Here is a 15,153-nt window from a genome sequence, read left to right as displayed (position 1 = left end):
TAATTCCAAACGAGGCGCTGCCAAACGTGGAGCCCAAAAGAAAACAATCAATGGAGGCAGCGAATCCAAGAGTAAAAGCAGAAGTGAGTCAATTCCACATCTGCCATCTTACTCAGTGCAAGAGCCATAAACTCAAAACTTTGTTAACAGACAGTCTCTCTTGGTGATGAAAAATGTAAGGACTGGTAATCAGGGTGCAGGAGAGCCTAATTTTTCTGCTTACATAGGGACCTAAAAGGATTTCAGGATTACAGGAGCAGTGTCACAAATGTTAAAGTTGAAACAAATATTTATTTTTATCAAGTAACTAATTATACACTGGAACAGCAGATATTAAAAAAGATGGATATTAAAGGTGTAACCTGTAATTAACTTTTCTAAAAAAAATAAAATAAAAATAAACACTTGAATCGCTATAAATCTTCTCAACGACTGGCTGTTTTGTGTTCCCCTCATTAAGATTGATGACAAAAATAAAGAACTGTGAAGTGCGGATTAATGTTGAGACGATTTATATTCTCCTGTCCTTGGTAACCATTATTATCTTGTCATTAAACTAGAAGAAAAATGGAGAAAGTCACTGCAAGCCCATTTTGAAATTTATTATTCACAAACCTCAAACTTTCAGCAAATTTTGATTAAAAAAAACAAACAAAACAAACAAAAACAAAGGGGAAAAAAAAGAGTTTTCCAGAAACACAGAGCCAGCCACCATTTTCAATGTGTTTGTTACCACTAACAACAAAACAGACCACATAACTTACAAAGAAAAACGACACATGGCAGCACTTTATAATCCACATACATCATGAAATTAGCATCCCTGAACATCAGTGGAGCACTGACATTACAATTATGTAGTCACAGCTAGTACTTACTAATCTAACATCACCTACACAGGAATAAATGCCTTCCAGATAAAGCTATGTCAATATTGCAACAAAGTTTGTAATAAAGGCCTAGTGTGTCTTCGTCCCAAACTGTTATGCACCCATTGCTCAGTTCAGTCCTTCCTGTGCACATTTACTGTCATAAATGAATTCTCAGTACTGTGCAAAAGCTTTAAGGCATCCTTCATTTCTTTATATTCTGCAAAGAAAATAAGAAAAAGGCGCAGTAATCATAACAGTTCATATTTAGTATGACCACCTTTATACTCCAGATCTGGCCCTTTAGTTGACCCATCTAATGTTCCTCACACACAAATCATCACAGTGGAAGCCATTCATAACAAAGGGAAAAGGGGAAAAAGGCTGTGGTATGTAATTACACAAGAAGAACTGGGCTGAAAATCAGATTAGAGCAGACACATTTGAAATTCTTAGTCCAAATTTGCATTTGTCACGCTATAAGATCATCAAATTGCACAGAGAAAGTCAGGAGAGAGGTACAACAGTGAGCCTCTACAGCCTTCTGTAAAACACCGTGGAGGCTCTGTCATCTGAATTTCAGCCATTGATCTGGGAGGGGTTGGTCCTGTCAACATTGATTGAATTATGAATACAAAAAAAATGCCATGAAGATCTCGAACCAGCATACTAGTCCATCTGGAAGCATCTGATTGGCAGTGGTTTCATTTTTCAGCATGAAAATAATCCCAAACAACAGCGCCACTGCATTAAAAGCATACATGAATAACGGACAGTGGAATAGCATCAGTCTCCCCAGAGCCCAGACCTCAACCCATTTCCATGTATGATCATGCAAAAAGAAACAAAGGATAGCTCAAGACATAGCACAGTAATATAAATGTAAAAGCATTGTTTTTTTGTGATAATATGCACTTAATGATAAAATGAACAGCCCATGTCAATCAGCCCCACTGAACAAACTGCCTGCGTCATTTTTTCCAAACCTAATTTGTTTTATTATCAAATTCCTGGTAAGAAAGTTTTTGTTCCAAATAGAAAAAGCTCCAGGAAAAGTTCTATATTTCATGCAGTCTCTAACAAGCTCCTTAACTACGCAGGCATAAACAGAAGACAAGAAGGAACCACAAAGCTATGGATGTATGACTGCATGTCAAATAGTGCTCGAAGTTGAAAAAGGATGTGATTCTGTAGATGAAACTACAACCCTACGTGGTGCCGATCAACACAAGCAAAACAAGAAATGGTCTAATGGCAAAGTTAAGCGAAAGTTTAGGAAGACAGCCATTAAGATAAACCTGAGAAGCAGCAATATATGCTGTTTATAAAGCATTTCCAACCTGATCGAATAACTGAGCAAAAAAGGGGACAAAAGATTGAAACTCTTAACAGTAAAAGTGACATCCTTTTTAAAGAAAGGCCAATGTGCTTCCCTTGAAAGTGGGTTCAAAAGGCAGCACAAACACACTTGTTAAAGGTTGCAACAAAAAGTCAATTCATGGAAGTTTTGGACAGAAAAAAAAACTGGCATGGAATTATTGCTGGTTGACCTATTAAAAAAAACTTCCATCTAACTATTTTTCCAAAATGTCCATGATACTGATATGAAGACAACTTACTGTGTTTTTCCAAATATACTTAAGTTTATAGTTACAATTTAGATCAAATCTTCTAGTTGGCAGCTTCGCATTTCTTGCATAACTGGAAGTTATGTTTGTTAGAAATAAACCAAACCCCAATACTCTCCCATTTGCCAGGTTACAGCTTCTATATTGCACTATTATTAAAGCTGGGAGCAGCCATTTATCCTTGATAGAGATCTCCGAGATACACATTTGACGTCTACATCTAACAACATTTTACTCTTACAACTAGCTGAGCATCATTCCCATTTGGGATATTACGGGAATCTCATCAACCCAGCAACCGGCTGAATCCATGCCATCACTGATTGCCTAAATCAGACATGTAGGTAAACCTAATAGAACAGAACATACGAAACTTTTGCAACACTCCCACTCATGACATTACAATACAAACACAACGTGGCTCAAAGAGTTGGCAGTTCGTCTTGTAACCGGAAGTTTACAAGATATGGCAGCCTCGCTTCCCTCCACCAGTGTGTGAATGTGAGAGTGAATGAATAGTGGAATTGTACAGTGCTTTGAGGGCCCCGAAAAGCACTATATAAATGCAATCCATCATTATTATAATTCTTGTAAAACCACTTGAAATTAAAAGAGAAAACCTTTGCTTCTGTTTTGCCAGGAATGCTCTTATCTAGTCTGTATCTTGAAACCAGCCTTAATGTGTTTCTGCTGACCGTGATCCCACCGTAATCAGAGAAACAGCTTCTGTGTGCAGTAATGTTGTGGTCATCATTAAAAGAGAAAATCCAAGAGGGGAAATACTGCGGAACCCAAAGCTTTTCCAACTTATAAACTACTCCTTAACTATGCTCAGAGTTGTTACTCTTAAATCTTAGGCTGAACTAACAAGTGGATGGACTCTGGCACAGAGCTTTCCAGGCAGTAGCAGAAGGTTTCCAGTGTGTGGCCTCAGAATTAAAATTTTGCATTTTGCAGATGATGTGGTACTTGTGGCTTCACTGAGCAGTGACCTCCAGCTTGAGGAGAGGAGGTTTGCAGCCGAGTGCCAAGCAGCAGGGATGAGAATTAGAGAATGAGAATTGTTTATGTACATTTCTAAACTCATCGATGGAAATGAGCTGCAAGTGACCTGAAGAGTATGGATACAAAAAGCAGAAATAAGCTTCCTGTGAAGGGTGTGTGGGTATTATCAGTGATCAGGTGAAGATGCTTTTTGGATGTTTTGGAGAGCCACTACTCCTCAAAAAGAGCCAGTTTAGGAGGTCTGAGCATCTAGGATGCTTCTTGGATACCTTAGCGGGAGGAGGCCCAAGAACGGACCCAAGTCACAATTCGGCTAGCTTGGGAATGCCTCACATATTAGCTGGAAAAGCTCTGCTCTGCTTGGACTGCTGTCCCCACGACTCAGACAAGGAAGAGTCCAAAAACAGATGGCTGCGTGGATTCATATTACTAGTATGCCTGATAATCACACATCTAAAGCTGCAGACTTGCATCTATCAGGGTACCAATAGCATTATCCTATCTTTAAAAGATAGCAGTAGATAGAAGTATTTTGCTCTTATGGAAGGTCTTCTTTCTTTGTTTTGTTTTTTTCCAGGACTGTGCTTGTTACATAAGCCGTTGCCCAATGTCCAAACTCGAAAATCCAGACCGTAGAGTTTGGGCTCTGTGTCTGTGAAACACATTCCAAAAGCAGTTTGATTCAATAAAAAGTGATGATACACCACCAATAAATTGTTTCAGAAAAGCAGCTGGGCAGATGCCTCTTTTTCACTTGGCAAATTGCAATTTATGGGGAACCGCATGCCAAACCGTATATAAACCTTTGCCAGTAAAGGGAAACAGCGCCTTAATGCAAAAGGAAAAAGCCAGGATACACTGCGGGTTCGATACAGGCTGCATCCTTCAAACGAGGCGCTTTCACATTCCAACTCATTCGTGAAAATAATTCCAGGGTTTATGGCTCATGACACTGGCCCCCAGGGACACAGACTCAGGTCCAATTTCTAAAGGAGGAATCTGCCGGTTATATTCCTTGCTATCAGACTGACGACTGCACATAATTTTTTATATTTCAGAGGTACGTAAATGACAAAAGTGTGTGCCAGCTATAGGTTCAACCAACAGCAACAAACTCTGGATTTAGAAGGGGCCAAACTTCAGTGTTTTATTGCTTGTTTTAAATCACTTCAGTCTGGTGGACCAATCGCACAATAAGTGTGATCTGAACTATATTTCATGAATTGGGTCATCTGCCTGGTAATGAAAATATCCCAAATAGTCTAGCTGGATTTATGTTGACACTCAGGGGACACAGAAAAGAAATAAAACAGCAATTTAAGCAAGTTACTGAAACTGGGTCATGCGATTCCAAAGAAAAACAAAAAGCAGACCTAAGTAACAAACAACAGCATACATGTGGAATTACGGTAAACAAAAAATACAGTGTATGGTATTGCAACTTCAGCTTTACCTACTTGCATGCATGAGCTTGCATTAGAAAAGCTCCACTGCCACCAATTTAAATACTTACCTGACTTTAAAAGCATTAATGTCATACTATTACAATAATAACCAACAGCAATTCATTATTTTAAAAGCTGGAGTCTAATTTTACTACAAACTGTGAGCCAGCCTAAAACTCAACAGATTGTGGGCTCTGTGTTATTTCTAGCAGATCCATTTGTAGTAATCTAACAATGAGAAGTGGGTCAGGGCAGTGGAGCAAATGCCAGCACAGAACAGGAGGGTTAATGAGGACCCATGTAGGGATCCCTGGTTTGAATTAATGAGTGAGGTGGCCAGGAAAAATCTGCCGTCTAGACAAGCTGCTGCACATTACCATGAATAGCATGCCTTCAATGAAAACACTCTTCTCACTCAAGTCATCGCTGTGGAGAATTCATCTGTTTATTTTCCTAACAAATATAGAAGGCAGTGCGATTTTCAAGTTCTGCTGCTTACAGATACGGGCGTTCCTGCAGGACTGGTCTCCAAACCATCACCCAATAGGAATACAATTCAGTCAGGACTTCAGGAATATTTTTGTCCCCCAGAGAGGCTTCCACAGAGATAAGACATAATCAGCCACAACTCATGCTAGTGGATTTTTACAGCTCTCTCTCTCTCCCTGCAGCTGACTTCTTCATCATCAGGAGACTTAACTCGTGGCCCCTGCGTCTTCTTGTGGCGAGACCATCTGAATGTGAATCCATTCAGACTCTTCGGGTGACGCCAGGAACATTTTGTCCCCGGAGCACAAAATATTCATTTGTCAGTTGGCGCCGGGGTGCACAGAGCTGATGAAAAGCACTGTTTACCTATTATGCATAGCAAGCGATGGTGACTGAGGGGATTCAGCTGCTTCAGCTGCTCCAGCCCCCTTCTGAAAGCACATGGCACTGAACGGATGCCATTGAAAAAGTGGCCGGGAAACTTTCTTTTATATCCTCAATGAGGATTAGATCAGTTTTTTAAACTTTCTCCAGGCAGCTCATTATGCATCACTTTCACAGGATAACAGTGCATCATGAGAAGTGATAAACTGCAAAGTACCATTCATGCCCTGTGCACAGCACGAACAATGCGTGCAATGCCAAGATGTTTTCATGGATTTATCTATGAATGCTTGGAAATGTGTGCAAAGCTGTTTCCTGTCTTGGATGAAAAGAATGCGAGGCTGGACCTGAGGTACAGCTTGTAAGTGGAAGCATGAGGAGCTTCCTGTCCCACAACAGTGGAGAGGGAAGAGGAGGGAAAAGGACACTGGCCCAGAGCAGGCACTGCCCTTTTGTTGCAGCTGTATAATGTTACGCCCATCATGAACCACTTCAGCATTCTTCCAGCAAATAAATAAATAAATACAACACAACAACTCGCTGACAAATGTGGCTACAGCGGGTAAATACAGACCGGAAACAGAGCATGTAGGATAGCTGAGGCGCAACAGCAAGCCCCTTCCCCTCCCTACCCAAATTTGGAGCCCCCCCTCCCAAAAAAAATACACAACATAGAAGCAAAACCGGCTACCAATAGCAATCCTGACCTGGCTTGAGTAAGCACACAAATATGATAAAGGAGGAGCTAGATTTTGGTTTTATATGGCTGAATGGCCCCTTAGACCTGATAACAGGTTCACGATCAACAGGGCAGGATGTGACAGATTTTTTTTCCTGAATCCACGAGAAGTTTCAGCTGATCCAAGTCAAATATCCCAACTCCTCGTGTGTAAACATCCACTGATGACTTAACATCAGGCGTGTGCTTTCTGTGTAAACACACGCCCGCTGGATTGAGCGTGTGGCTGGTTGAGGAGGAGGGGGTAACAACCAAAAAGGAAGAAAAAGTATCTCCCAGTCTCGCCTTGTAGCCGTGTGGCTAAGCTAGCGCAATGCTATCTAGCATCAACATCATCACACACACACTGACTGACGGCCTGGACATAAACCTCAGCTCCGCCAGCTCAATCTGAGAGCCAAACTTACCGGCTTTCTCCTGATCGTATCCCACGACAATAAAATAGTCAGCCAATCTAGCCATGTCTGCCGCTTTTCCCGAGATTTACCAACACAATTCAGCATTTTTCCTTCTTCCAAAGCACAGCCATGTTTGACAGAAGGACTGTCACTGCGCTTGCGTGCAGGAGCGGGATACATCCATGGGCGTGGGCCCTCTCGAGTTTACAAATACAGCTCTGTGCTCCAGTAGAGGCTCGTTTTGGCCCTCAAGCACTGTTTCTTTTTATAAATCGAGGGCAGCCAAACCTACAGCCACCAAAACCAAAAGAATACTATATTTTGCTATAACTGTGTGAAGTTTAGGAAAATTATTTTTATTTGAACGGCCTCATATCACAGTATTAGTCAGCTCATGGCACAGTTGTAAGTAATATGCAGTATAACAGAAAATAAACCAAGCAATTCTAATAGGGAATTTTATCTAGGCCACTCTTGGATTTGCTAGAGACTCTGTAAATAGAATAGAATAGAATAGAATAGAATAGAATAGCCCTTTAGTGTCATTGCACGTGTACAACGAAATTATGGGTGCTCCAGCCAACCGTGCAGGAAAAAAATAGTAAAGACATCAGGAATAAAATAAATGGCAAACAGAAGAGACACGATATATACAGTAGAACTGCTCTAAAATGCAAACAATTTAAAAAAATGAAACACGCACACTCACTTTCACTTAGTAATGTAAAATATTTGCATCAGATTTTTAGTCAGCAGAGGTTTCCATGTTACTATATCACCACATGCTGTTTTATTATCCATGCTATGCTCTTTTTTTAGCATGGTGATTGTGATGTAACATCTCTTAACCGGTGGAGTGTGTACAAACCCTTAACCTTAAGTGCACATTGGCCACTAGTCAGCTCTGTCTGAAGCTACAACTGGATTTTCTGATTTATTTTTACTTTTTATGCTACGAACTCCAACGCCAACTGCAAAAATTAAAAATCCCCATGCAGGGACTATTCCATAGACTTACAAATTTAATGTAACATTAATTTTTTTATTTGTTTTTGTGTAAAAAAAGGGGTCAAATATCGTGTTTGTGCAACATATTTAGTATCGATGAAAAAAAAAGAGAAAAGGACAAGCCGAGTAGCACGTGTCGATGAGTAATATGTGAGTGAGAGAGACAGGCATCCACCAACTTTGCTGTCAACAATAGCAGGAACACAGCAAGCAATTTCCTCTCGCTTCTTCTTTTTTTTCCCCTCGTGCTGTTCATCTGCTAGAAAAAGGACACAGGTAGTCAAAGAGTTTTACCTGCGGCAGAACATATTAAAACTCCTTTTTTATAAAGTGTTTATCACAGCACAAGAATGATCATTAAGTAAAAAGACCCCACACAGCACAATGGATATTTCAAGGTAATAATTATGACTTATCTTTGCAATTTGTGCTTTGGGGACTGACAGCCTCTTTTTTTTCCCTCTCCTCCCAAACATGACAACTGTTGCTCGGCTTTTCTGACACACAGACCTACTCATGCATTAAACTGTAAGGTTGTACAAAAACTGTCGGGTCATTTTACCAGGACAACATCACAAAGGACTTTCAAAAGATTGCTATATAAGGAGCCAAAAAGCACTAGAGGAGTTTTGTTGTCATGATTGCACCATCTCTTGTTGTAAACTCTGGTAGGGGAATTATTTGTCCGCTGGAGGCAATTATCATTACAAAGTGCTTGCAAAACATTCGCTGGTTTACAACACATGTGTTTGGCATTTATGTATTTTTTTTAGTTTGAAATATGACACCAAAGAATGAGGTTGTCTGAGTTATAAATAAACTCAAGAAAGTTTTTAATTATAATGATATACGAATTACAGGATGCTGGTGCGCTACAGGGGAATTTCAAGCGTTACATCGTCTTTAATTCAGTTTGAGCTTTTCTTCCCCATAATTGAAAGTGAAACAAGTATCAAAACTGAAAGAAATACTTGGACCTTCTCTGCAATGTTAATTTACACCATATCCAGTGCCTTGTGGAAATTTCTGTACTGGAATTTCTATTCTGAAAAAAAGAGAAAAGTTGGCATTTACAGCATTTCACACACAGGGTCATTCTTGGGTGCATATTACCTCTTTGTGCTCATCTCAAATACAGACACACACTAGATCTTCACTAGCCGTGGCTCAGTGAGATGAGATAAACAAAGTTTTAGCCTCCCCAGCTGGTTATTTTTTTATGCAATTTTATGTGATTTATTTATTTATTTTCGTCCTCCCTAAGGGGCTCGTAATAAGCATCTGTCTCACGAATCCCACAGACAGTTTTGATTTTCCACGCTGTGGAAATCTAAAACATCTTCCCGTGTTTTCGTGTAAAAGCAACATGCAAATTTTGAGTTATAATGAAAAAGATATAAATATAATAAAGTTCAAACTGATGAGACATGTTGGTATCACCTGTGTGAACTTGCATTCCTAAGGTGAAAAGTGAGGTGAGATTACTCACACACACTGGCACACTGAGTTAATATTGTTCACACGTGACAGTTCTTTTGTAACTTTATTTCTAGTTAATTGTAAAATTCCATTTCACATTTATCCAAATAAATTTGTGGTAAGCCCACAGTCAAATATTTGCCTCTTACAAACAAAAACATAGAACATACTCTGTTTATAGTTGGGAATACGTGTATTATTTAATCCCTTATTATGTTCAGTGTCTCTTTCAACGTCTCAAATTCATCATCCAGTACATTTTCAAGCTAACGTGGAAGTTCAGCACATCAGGGAGTGCCCTGAAAAGGAGTCCGATGAAGCATTCCTTAAATTTCACTTCAAACAATTAGCCAGATGGACTGAAAAGAGCATTAACAAAAACTATAGCCGTGTGACCTTAAAGTCCAAATATTACAACTAAAGTTCAAATATTACAGCCACAAAGGAAAAGCTATTTTCTTTCTGTGATTAACACCCACTGTAGAAAGCAGCTGTCTGACGCGAACATGTTGTACGTTTACTGGCACAGTGAGTGCACTGTTTGACTTACATAAATAATGACTACCCATTTGGTTATACACACACTTAAATTAAAACAAACAAACAAACATTATTTTATTTTTAAGAGTCATGCTGAGGTGCAAAAAGAAAAAGAAAAAGAAAGGAAAAAATCTAGTGCTGTAACTCACTGAAAGCATGAAAGAAGAACACAATGACAGCAACTCTTAAATTTCCTTTAATGCTTCATGTTTAATGCTTTTTCAAATGCATTCCTGAAGTTTTAACTGCTGTAGTACATGAACAACAGCGCAGCAGTAGTGTACTGGATGGGGTGGGGGGGAAAGGATGAGAGACTGAGTGTGTCACTCATTAGCCCCTCCTACAATTTTTGTATAAAGGGCTGTCCGTCTGGTGTGTAGGAGCTATTAGCAGAGTGACACAGCTGCCTTACAGAACTAGAAGCAATCTCAAGAAACCTGTGGAGTACTCTTTCCCAGCTGATTTTAGAAGAAGAAGAAGAGCTTTCTCATCCAACTAAAGAACAGAGACTAAGGTATGTGCACTTGCCTTTAAAATAGACATTGCTTAGATTTGTTATGCCACTAGCTGATGGCTTTATCCTTGCTTTTTTGAGGTCAGGGCACAAGTGTAGAGACAAGAACAGGTTATCTGTCTGGTTATATAAGCAGTTCAGCTCTTAATGTGTGCGTCTGTTAAGGAGTTGCCTTTAAGGTGGAAAGCATCCAACAGGGGCAGCATACCATGTGCTGTTTATCATATTATTGCACATAATTTTGCTGTTTTGTTCTATTTAATCAGGTGACTGAGTTGAATTACATTTGTTTGTGAACTATTTTTGCCTGCTTAATGGGAGACTGTGTCCTTCACAGTACTGGCCAGGGGCCCAAAACATGGTTGTAGGTTTACTTAGCCCAGCAAGATCTGACCTTAGCTTAACTTTCTAAATAAATGAATGATATGTGCAAATAACTTGGCTTTTGGACTCTTGTGTAAGCAAGCACACTTATTACAGTATGAAGGAGTCTAGCATGGACAGAAGGACAGCAGGAAATTTGTATAGTTAAATATTAATAAAAATGTACGAGTAACTAACTATTGATTTTTTTTCCTTCTCCAAACAGGAGCCAAAATGAAATTGATCTTCCAGTCCTTCATCTGCTGCTGTTTGCTGGCAACAGTAGCACACTGTGTGGAACTTGAAGTGAATCCTGAATTGAAAAAGAGGTGAGTTAACTGAGACATGATTTTCATTTGAACCCGAGTCAGGGTGTGACACTCAGCATTTCAATTATCTACCTTGGACTAATGGCATTTTTTTTCCTTCCTCTTACAGGCTAAGCATATGGCTAGGAAGCAGACTGAGGCGAGATGTTGACACCATATCAGTAGAGAAGAGAGCAGAGGCTGAGCACCTTGTCAGACCAGAAGACATCAGGGATACATTGTTGCCACATTCCAGGTAAGATCGTGCAATTCTGACAGTCTTATTATAAAGTAAATATAAATTCAAGAAATCCAGAGTCGGCTATTAACAGTTCAGGATTGAACAGTATAGACTCATGTCCTCTCCCTTTGTCCTCCAGCACTGACATCCACGTCCGGACTAAGAGGTCTTCAGGCTGTTCCCTGGGTACCTGCACAGTGCACGACCTGGCAGATCGTCTGCACCAGATGGGCAAGTTAAGGGGCGGGAATGCACCTGCCCACAAAATTAGCGCACACGGATATGGCCGGAGGCGTCGCTCCCTTCCATCATACAGAGTCTCACTAAGGCTAGAGAAGGGCAGGTTGAGGCCCGTGTGGAGCACGGCTGACTCACAAGTTCACAAGCTTGAGGCCCTCCTCAGACGGACATGAGCACCACTTTGCAAAGGGAGTTGAGAACAAAAGCAAAGGAGTAGTGTCCTGTGCGCTCTGTTTTAAAATTCTTGAAGTGCCTCAGACTACAGCCAAGTATGCTCCAGCACATTTGTTCCAGGCTGGAGGACTGAGTCAGTGAATCAGAGCAAAACTGGCTGCAGCTGAGTTTGTCCAAAGCCCGAGCCTTGCAATGAGCTCAGCAATGTACAACTTTCAAAGAAAAAAGAAAAACTGCAGCTGCTTATAGACACTGGATGGCACAGCATGGAGCAAACTACAGGTGCTGCTCTCTGCATGGCAGAGGAAAAGGAAGAGTGCTAATACCTGGCAAAGTGGACTCATCCTCTCGATCAAGGGGGAGGACTCTTCTAATATTCTGGGACTTAACACATTTATTCCTCAAGGCCAAGACTTTGATAAGTGCTATCCTTTAAGGATTTGTGCCATTGTGTTCCATGAAACTGTCAGTACTTGTCTGCACTTTTCCATTTGGACTTAAAGTCAAATGAATCATCAGGAAAAGACATCTTCATCACAATGCCAAACACGAAGATAGGCTCCACAGCTCTAAAGCTATCAGTTTATATCAAGTTTTGGACACTGTATAAGGGAAAAATGCCTTAGATTATGTGATATATGTGCCAGTTCTTAATGGACTGAAATATACTTGAAATGTTATTGTTTGTAAAAAAACACAAGTGCAATCTATATTTGTTTTTATTGCAGGTATGTGTATATATGAATTACTTTATTTAAATATTACATAGAAGTTACAGTAAAGTACTTATACAGATAGAGCTATTTTTGTACAGGAAGAAATATATATGGGCATTGTAGCTATTTGTCATTACTCTTGCAAACTGTGGTAATAGGATATCTGTTTTAGAGGTATATTATATATTTGTAAATGTGTTCTATTTTATTTGTGTCTCAGCAATAATGTCATTCAATAAACATTTTGCATACAAAATCTAAACCTTGTTTGGCTCTCCTTTCTTTGTGCTCCTGGCTCGTGTGAATTCAAAGTGGCACTCTATTGTCTGAGGGCACACTGTTACAGCAAAACAAAGAGCACCTGGACTCTGTTAAGTGTTTAAAGGTTCTCATTAGAGCCCCCCTCCCTTCTCTTGCTGCATCCCCCTATTTATGATCCCACTCAAAAAAAAAAAAAAAAAGGGCAGACAGGTTGCCAGGCACATTCCTGCTAGGTTCAGCTCACATTTGCTGGCTCTCTTGACACCACAGAGCAGCCCTGAAGCCACTGGAGGAGGCTGAGGCTTTGGCTACATCTGTGTTCAATGGAAGATGTTTGGGACACATTTGGCTGATGCGGGGGGTTCCGGTTTAACATTCTTTCCATATCATCCCAAAAGCTACTCAAACACAGCACCGATCAAAACGTTCCCGTTCCAGCACAACAAAGAGCGAACCCGATTTAAATCATTCAGATGTCCCATTTTCACCCCCCATAAACCATTTAATATATTCAGAAGTATTCACAACAATGAAATGTGCACTTTTTAACACTCATTTAAATCACAGAGGGAATAAAAGATGGGTCTTTCATATCAGCTCAAAGATTATTGCTACTCTTTCTTTGTAATTTGAATGATAAGGTTCCTGCTTTTAATTTAGTGGAAATCCATATTACAGCTGTTCAAAGTGCAGGTAGAAACAAAGTGAGGATCACAGCGGTGTTATGTGTCCTCTATTGCCATCTAGAGATATTTGATGGCCATAACTGCAATATTATGGCACAATTTAAATTGGTATTATTTATTCACTTAGGTTAGTCAGCTGAATGAAATTATTAATTAACAGTGTTGGGTGAGAACCTTCCTTTTTTATATTATTAGATTACAAATTTAAGTTCTGCCTATCCCGATTGTGAGCATTCACAGTTTTTTTAAGCTGTGAATGGGCGAGCGTGGCTCAAGAGTTGGGAGTTTGCCTTGTAATCGGAAGGTTGCCGGTTCGAGCCCCGGCTTGGACAGTCTCGGTCGTTGTGTCCTTGGGCAAGACACTTCACCCGTTGCCTACTGGTGGTGGTCAGAGGGCCCGGTGGCGCCAGTGTCCGGCAGCCTCGCCTCTGTCAGTGCACCCCAGGGTGGCTGTGGCTACAATGTAGCTTGCCATCACCAATGGGTGAATGACTGGATATGTAAAGCGCTTTGGGGTCCTTAGGGACTAGTAAAGCACTATATAAATACAGGCCATTTAATATAGTTTTTGTTGTAAAAAGTTTTCATTTGAACGATTTAGATTTGTTTTCTATTTTTGAAGTATAGACAACTGATACATTTAATAATTAGTATAGAACAGTAACTAAAGACAAAACGTGAACCACAAATTACAGAATAGCAAAAGAGCCACACATAGTGCAATAAAACTGAAGCAAAGCAAATGTGCCATCTAGTGGTAAATCAAATGATGGATTTCTTACATATTAATTTACTTACACTTCGTCTGGGAATTAAATTCCAAGACAAAAGGAAAAACCTGCAGGAAGTAAAACTGTAAAGTGTTCCTCATCACTGCAAAATCACTCTAAGAATAGAATTCTAACCATGTAACGGTGTCACTCCTTCAGTAAGCCAATCAGCTGGTGACGCCAGAGACGTTTTGTCACTGGCGTCACCAGTCTGACTGTGGCATGGTGATGGCATCAGCAAACTGATGAGTCTAGACCAGCTGGTAAAAAAAAAACCTTACAGACATTTCACAGCTTACTGCAGACTAAACTCCAGGTGTTGCTATTAAACTCAAAGAGCTATCATGAGAATTATTTTAGGTCCTGCTTGTTGTCAGCTAAGATCCACTCACCATTTGAAATTTAATACCAAAATCCAAATGACTTTCATCTGGAAAATGCAGAAAAGAATTATGGTAACAATGAGATCCACATACTTTCATTGTTTGAGGCACTGCTGAGAGGAGAGGGGACAGGCGAACACTCTATCTGATAATAATAATGTCAATCAAAATGATACAGGCCCAAGACTAAGAGGTAGGCCTCTGAAGCCGACTCTAAAAGTACCTTGACAACCTGAGCTGAGAGGATTATCCTCATAATCTCCACCACTATCAGTCTAAATCTGGGACTGGACCTGTTTGTGGTTACACCAGTAAATCTGAGTCCTCTTGTGAGGCGATGTGAGGAGTTGTGCAGTATTCACTTACAGCCACTGTCCACTTTATTAAATACACCAGTTCAACTGCTTCTTAATGCAAATATCTAAACAGCCTGTCAAATAGCAGCAACTCAATGCATTTTTGTAGACATGGTCACGAAAACTTGCTGAAGTTCAAACTGAACATTAGAATGAG

General features: G+C 40.1%; 2 protein-coding genes across 2 annotated transcripts in view; one reads left to right on the top strand and one right to left on the bottom strand.

Moving 5' to 3' along the window:
* sbf2 (SET binding factor 2) overlaps nt 1-7,131 on the bottom strand; it is a 110,030-nt gene extending 102,899 nt beyond the window's left edge. The window contains 1 exon segment of the mRNA XM_040011959.1: nt 6,967-7,131. Coding sequence (XP_039867893.1) covers nt 6,967-7,021 — 55 coding nt within the window. The 5' untranslated portion in view covers nt 7,022-7,131.
* A 3,227-nt stretch (nt 7,132-10,358) lies between these two features.
* adma (adrenomedullin a) lies at nt 10,359-12,802 on the top strand. The gene is made up of 4 exons (XM_040011857.1): nt 10,359-10,498; nt 11,088-11,190; nt 11,300-11,425; nt 11,550-12,802. Exons 2-4 carry the CDS (start codon nt 11,096-11,098, stop codon nt 11,821-11,823), a joined length of 495 nt encoding a protein of 164 aa, XP_039867791.1. The 5' UTR covers nt 10,359-10,498; nt 11,088-11,095; the 3' UTR covers nt 11,824-12,802.
* The last annotated feature ends 2,351 nt before the right edge of the window (nt 12,803-15,153 follow it).

Source organism: Simochromis diagramma, unplaced genomic scaffold (assembly GCF_900408965.1).
Source record: "Simochromis diagramma unplaced genomic scaffold, fSimDia1.1 OVJJ01000603.1, whole genome shotgun sequence".
Classification (NCBI taxonomy): domain Eukaryota; kingdom Metazoa; phylum Chordata; class Actinopteri; order Cichliformes; family Cichlidae; genus Simochromis; species Simochromis diagramma.
The sequence above is the reverse complement of the archived record's forward strand: the minus strand, read 5'-3'. Positions and strand labels throughout refer to the sequence as shown.

What these genes read in the sequence shown, in the direction of transcription:
- adma (XM_040011857.1), top strand. Translation starts at nt 11,096, where the DNA reads ATGAAATTGATCTTCCAGTCCTTCATCTGCTGCTGTTTGCTGGCAACA. An exon ending in AATCCTGAATTGAAAAAGAG is followed by an intron (nt 11,191 to 11,299) that starts GTGAGTTAACTG and finishes TTCCTCTTACAG; the next exon opens with GCTAAGCATATGGCTAGGAA. An exon ending in ACATTGTTGCCACATTCCAG is followed by an intron (nt 11,426 to 11,549) that starts GTAAGATCGTGC and finishes TTTGTCCTCCAG; the next exon opens with CACTGACATCCACGTCCGGA.